General features: G+C 40.0%; 2 protein-coding genes across 2 annotated transcripts; both read left to right on the plus strand.

Annotated features, from left to right (window-relative positions):
• The first annotated feature begins 527 nt into the window (after positions 1 to 527).
• Positions 528 to 2,093, plus strand: LOC113210664 (alpha-1,3/1,6-mannosyltransferase ALG2). Its single transcript, XM_026428762.2, has one exon. It carries the CDS (start codon positions 782 to 784, stop codon positions 2,006 to 2,008), a length of 1,227 nt encoding a protein of 408 aa, XP_026284547.2. The 5' UTR covers positions 528 to 781; the 3' UTR covers positions 2,009 to 2,093.
• A 133-nt stretch (positions 2,094 to 2,226) lies between these two features.
• On the plus strand, positions 2,227 to 4,073 carry LOC113210665 (28S ribosomal protein S28, mitochondrial). The gene is made up of 3 exons (XM_026428763.2): positions 2,227 to 2,619; positions 2,717 to 2,838; positions 2,917 to 4,073. The coding sequence occupies exons 1-3, from the start codon at positions 2,278 to 2,280 to the stop codon at positions 3,092 to 3,094; spliced, it is 642 nt and encodes a 213-aa protein (XP_026284548.1). The 5' UTR covers positions 2,227 to 2,277; the 3' UTR covers positions 3,095 to 4,073.
• The last annotated feature ends 947 nt before the right edge of the window (positions 4,074 to 5,020 follow it).

Here is a 5,020-nt window from a genome sequence, read left to right on the forward strand (position 1 = left end):
CACCCTCTGTGGGCGCCTTGCAACTATATTTAGCTACAACTCTCTAGCAACAACTATGTGGCTACATACAGTCTGGAGAGCGATTAGAGAGCTCAAGGTGAGCTCACCGGAAGCGCCTTTTAGAGCGCCTTCTAAACCGCTCAAAACAAGGGTGAGGGGTTGTGTAAACGTTCTGAGAACGTACTTTAAGTGAGCTCACCGTGAGCTCTCTAATCGCACCCCTGAAGCCCGTGGGGTTTTGCCTTGGGTTTTGCTGTGCCTGTAACCGTTCAGGTTCAAATCCTCGGAACTTGCAAAATGATACCGAGTAGAATGCGCAATATTTTCCGATCATCGGTGCAAAATTACACACTTCATCGATGTAGAACCACACATCGAACATTAACGCACTTGATTATTCCAAATAAATCTCACTAGGAGGTCAGAAACAACTGTAAATTTCAAGAAGAAGGGGTGTGAGCTACGCGCTCCGTGTGTTTCTCATCCTTTGGCGCGCTTCCACTCCGCTCGTCTTTTGTCTCCCCCCCCCCCCCAACGCAATATATCACCCCACCACACCGGTGTTGGTGTTGTTTGTTGTTATCAGCTGTTCTCTGTTTGTTTATTTATAATCTTCTTGTTGTTATCGAATCCGGCGCCGCGGCTCGCACACGTCATTCGCGCCTGCGTGTGAGGAGACCCTGCCCGGCTCGGCCGGCACATGTGCACAGCTGTCGCAGCTGTCACGGACACTACCTGAGCCCAACGGACGGGGCTACTGTCTCCTAACCAAACTGTCACTATGGTCTACGTGACGTTTCTCCACCCTGACCTGGGCATAGGCGGCGCGGAGCGGCTCGTGGTCGACGCTGCTCTGGCCCTCCAAAGCCGCGGGCACTCCGTCCACTTCGTGACTAACCACCACGACAAGAATCACTGTTTTGAGGAGACGAAGAATGGCACCTTCCCGGTCACAGTGGTCGGTGACTGGCTCCCCAGGAGCATCTTTGGCTACGCCTACGCACTCTGCGCCTACATTCGGATGATTTACGCTGCCTTGTATGTAGTGCTCTCTAACAACATTCCATCAGACGTTTTATTCTGTGATCAGATCTCGTATGCTGTGCCAGTGCTGCACTTGAGGTACTCTAGAGTATTGTTTTACTGTCACTTCCCTGACCAGCTGCTCAGTAAGCCTGGAGGAACACTGAAGATGCTATATCGTGCTCCACTCAATTGGCTAGAAGAAAAAACTACTGGGCAAGCAGACAAAATAGTAGTCAACAGCAAGTTTACAAGAACCGTTTTCAAGTCTACATTTACCAACATCCAAAAAACACCGGACGTGTTGTATCCCTCTATAAATACTGATCTTATTGACTGTTTGAATCCAGAGCCCTTATCGAGTGTGCTTCCTGTTGACATTCCTGACGATGCTTTTGTGTTTTTATCAATTAATCGTTATGAAAAGAAAAAAGATCTAGGACTAGCCTTAGCAGCTTTAGGCCAATTAAAAAATTTACTTGCTCCAGCAGTTTTTAGTAAGGTTCGTGTCATCATGGCAGGTGGCTATGACAGGCGAGTCACTGAAAACATTGATTGCTACGCTGACCTGGTTGTCCAAGCTGACCAGCTTCAAATATCGTCTCAGGTCATCTTTCTGAAATCACCTCCTGACACTCAGAAAATTGCATTGCTTGCAGGATGCCACTGTGTGTTGTATACTCCAACAAATGAGCATTTTGGTATTGTCCCATTAGAGGCAATGTACACTTGCAAACCAGTAATAGCCACAAACAGTGGTGGACCAACTGAAACCATTGTTGATAAAAAGACTGGGTACTTAAAAAATCCTGACCCCAAAGCTTTTGCAGAAGCAATGGCTGACTGTGTACAGAATCGTGACAATTGTGCTAAACTAGGACTGGAAGGGCGCAATCGATTCAGAGATCATTTCTCTTTCAAAGCATTTACTAATCAGCTTGATACCTATATAAATGATCTAGTAAATGATAAGAAATTGGACTGAACAATACTACTCTGTAACATTGCTGTAATTTAAGGCAACTGTCTTGAAAAATAATAATAAAATATTTTTATTTTGTCCTTGTCAAGTTTTACTTTTTTTCTTACATTTTTCACTCCTTTGATTTTTTTTTTTAATAGTTAAATTTGGATCATTGAAGATTAAGACAGAACCAATAAGGGGTGGGGGTAGGGGGGTGGCGATCTCAATTTTTCATGACTACTACAGCTGCAGTCTCCTGACTGCAGGAACGCAGGAACAAACCTGTAAACATGGCCGCCCTCATGCACAGAGTTTTAAAGCTTTCGTGCATTCGAGTAGACAAATCTCTGAGTTTATGGAAAGAATGTTGTCCATTACATTCCTTAACTACCAGGCTCATTTCCTCCGACAAAAGTGGTTCTGGTACTCCTAGCGAAATTGTTGCAGAAAGCAGTTCCTCGGCTGAAGGTGGCCCTAACCAAGCTGTAGTAGTTGAAAACACACTTCCTCAAATGAAAAGAGCCAACGAAACCCACCGTAATGTATTAAAATATCCCACCTTAATCAAGTCAGATGCTGGCACTTCAGAAGTAAGCTTCGCCACACTGTTCAGGGAGTCGAACTTCGCTCATGTAAGTAGCAACTGTCTTCTTCCTTCGGCAAGAAGACTATAATGGATTACTTTAATCACTAGCGCCGGATCCATTCACCTCACAACACCTTTTGCAGCTAGGTGATCCACGAGGGAAAACTGTCATCGGAAGGATATACAGAGTTGTAGGTGATGACTTATACATAGACTTTGATTGGAAGTTTCCTTGTGTTGTTAAGAGGCCAAGCCAGGATGCACAGTGAGTACATTTCGGATCACTTATTGGGAAATAGTTTTATTAATGCTCATCTTCTAATACCCAGTGTCTTTATTTTAGCCTTTATGTAAACAACGCAGAGGTCCGTCTTAGAATCATGGACTTGGAAATGTCAACTATATTTCTAGGAGCGGAGAAAGAGACATCTTTGAATGAAGCCAACTGTTTCCTTGTAGAACTCATTAATTCTCCCCTAGGTGTTCCAAAGCCTAGAGAAGATACTTTCTCATATATTTAGTTCTTATTATATTTTGCTTAAACTTTGCATGTCCTGGCACAGGCAGCATGTTATGTCTATCTGTTGAAGGGATGTTTGAAGGGATGTTAATAAATCATATTCACTGTTTCTATACACATAAATCTTGTATTTGTCATTTCTAAAATATGTTATTGAAAATTTGCATTGAACTTGTAACATAGGCAACTATGTACCACACACACTTTGAATTGTCCACTGCTGCAATCCTAAAACGGGTAGGGAAGACAAAGTTACAAATGCATGTCAACACCAGAGTGTAATGGTGAAACCTGGTAGGCCCAGTCTTCAATGCTAAAATATATACATTTTTTTTTTTAACATTTTTTGGTGTACAAAGTACACTCAAAATTAAGCACTATCATCATCAGTCCCTTATTACCTTGTAAGATTAAACTCATCCATCTCAAAAAATACTGAAGTAGTGTAGGTTCTGTACGAGTGTTCTTGAAAACCATATGCAAAGCTAAAAATGTAATGAATTGACACTTTTATAGCTGACATGTATCCAAATATCTTTTCAAGCTACACTAGGAAGGCTCTTAAACCATATGTTCGACAAAGTCATCACAAAAAAGGAAAACAAAATATTCAAGACGGATTGAAGAGAAATTGCCCACTATTGTATATAACCACAGAACCACAGTTCTCAAAGAATGACTAGAGTTATAAGGATAGATCCAGCACAAGACAGTTCTGTACATGTGACAAGCTGTGGTGCTATGTGCAGGTACCAATGAACGAGAAAAAGAGATTTGACATAGTAACCACTAAAGACTTTGCAATGCAGATCTATGAAAATATTAAATATCCTCACAATTTTATAACTGTTACAGACTTCATAAAATAAAATTTCAGTATCTTTGATCCATGCCACTTTTCTCTCTACATTACTGCTAAAGTTATGGTTCATTTTAAAATGTTTTTCTAGTTAAAATAAAATTAAAAAAAAAAAAAAAAATCTACGTGCCAGCCTAGGACACATGATGTAAAATATCTTAAGATTCAATATTTTTACTTACATAAAAAAGTAATTGTATCTTGTTTACAATGAGCAGCATTTAGCATTATCTTTCCTAGGATCATCAAAGGTCAAAAAGCTTGCATACCTGGACAGAAAATTTCTTTTAAGGTCAAGTTGTTTGAACATAATGTAATAATGGGACACATATGCACACATGTGCACCAGCACCAACCAACAGCAGGAAAATGCCAGTTCAGAGTTTGTGAGTGTTGCCAACTTGCACAACGCTAGATTGTCCTTTCAAGTTAATTCTCACCAGATTAAGGGGTGGCTACCCTATGTGAGTAAGACCCGCATTCAACTCCTAAATTAGGCATTTTTGAACAATTAATTACTTGTTGCATACTGAATACTACTACAAGATATGATCCTTAAAAAAAAAAAAAAAAAAAAAAAAAAAGTCTGAAAATTTCTAGTATTGACCTGTCAGCTATAAACATACACATACTAAGTTTGCCATTTTCTATTTAACAGAGAAAAGCATTCATTGTAAGTTCAATGTCTATAGAAATAGGTAAGATGGCACACTATTAAAAACTTCTAGGTGATAAATGACCCACATTTTAAGGATGCACAGAAAGAAAATTCACATACTATGCAAAACAGGTTTTCTTAAAACACAAAATTGATAACAGCTGCTACCAGCATTATTGCCAACCAATTCACGCGATTAAAAGACAACATTAAAAACTGCATTTTGTCAACCAATTTATACACTTGATGCCAACCACACTACATTTGTCAAAAAAGTGCTTTCTGAATGACGCATACTTTAAAACAAAGAGCTGAGTATCGCATTTTCTACAGATGTCTGAAAAAGAGAGATATGTACCCAAAATATATTATTAGTAAATAAACATGGCAACAAGAATGGGGCACATTGA

This window comes from Frankliniella occidentalis, unplaced genomic scaffold, assembly GCF_000697945.3.
Source record: "Frankliniella occidentalis isolate FOCC.00 unplaced genomic scaffold, Focc_3.1 Scaffold18, whole genome shotgun sequence".
NCBI classification, from domain to species: Eukaryota; Metazoa; Arthropoda; class Insecta; order Thysanoptera; family Thripidae; genus Frankliniella; species Frankliniella occidentalis.

What these genes read in the sequence shown, in the direction of transcription:
- LOC113210664 (XM_026428762.2), top strand. Translation starts at nt 782, where the DNA reads ATGGTCTACGTGACGTTTCTCCACCCTGACCTGGGCATAGGCGGCGCG.
- LOC113210665 (XM_026428763.2), top strand. Translation starts at nt 2,278, where the DNA reads ATGGCCGCCCTCATGCACAGAGTTTTAAAGCTTTCGTGCATTCGAGTA. An exon ending in GGGAGTCGAACTTCGCTCAT is followed by an intron (nt 2,620 to 2,716) that starts GTAAGTAGCAAC and finishes CACCTTTTGCAG; the next exon opens with CTAGGTGATCCACGAGGGAA. An exon ending in AGGCCAAGCCAGGATGCACA is followed by an intron (nt 2,839 to 2,916) that starts GTGAGTACATTT and finishes TCTTTATTTTAG; the next exon opens with CCTTTATGTAAACAACGCAG.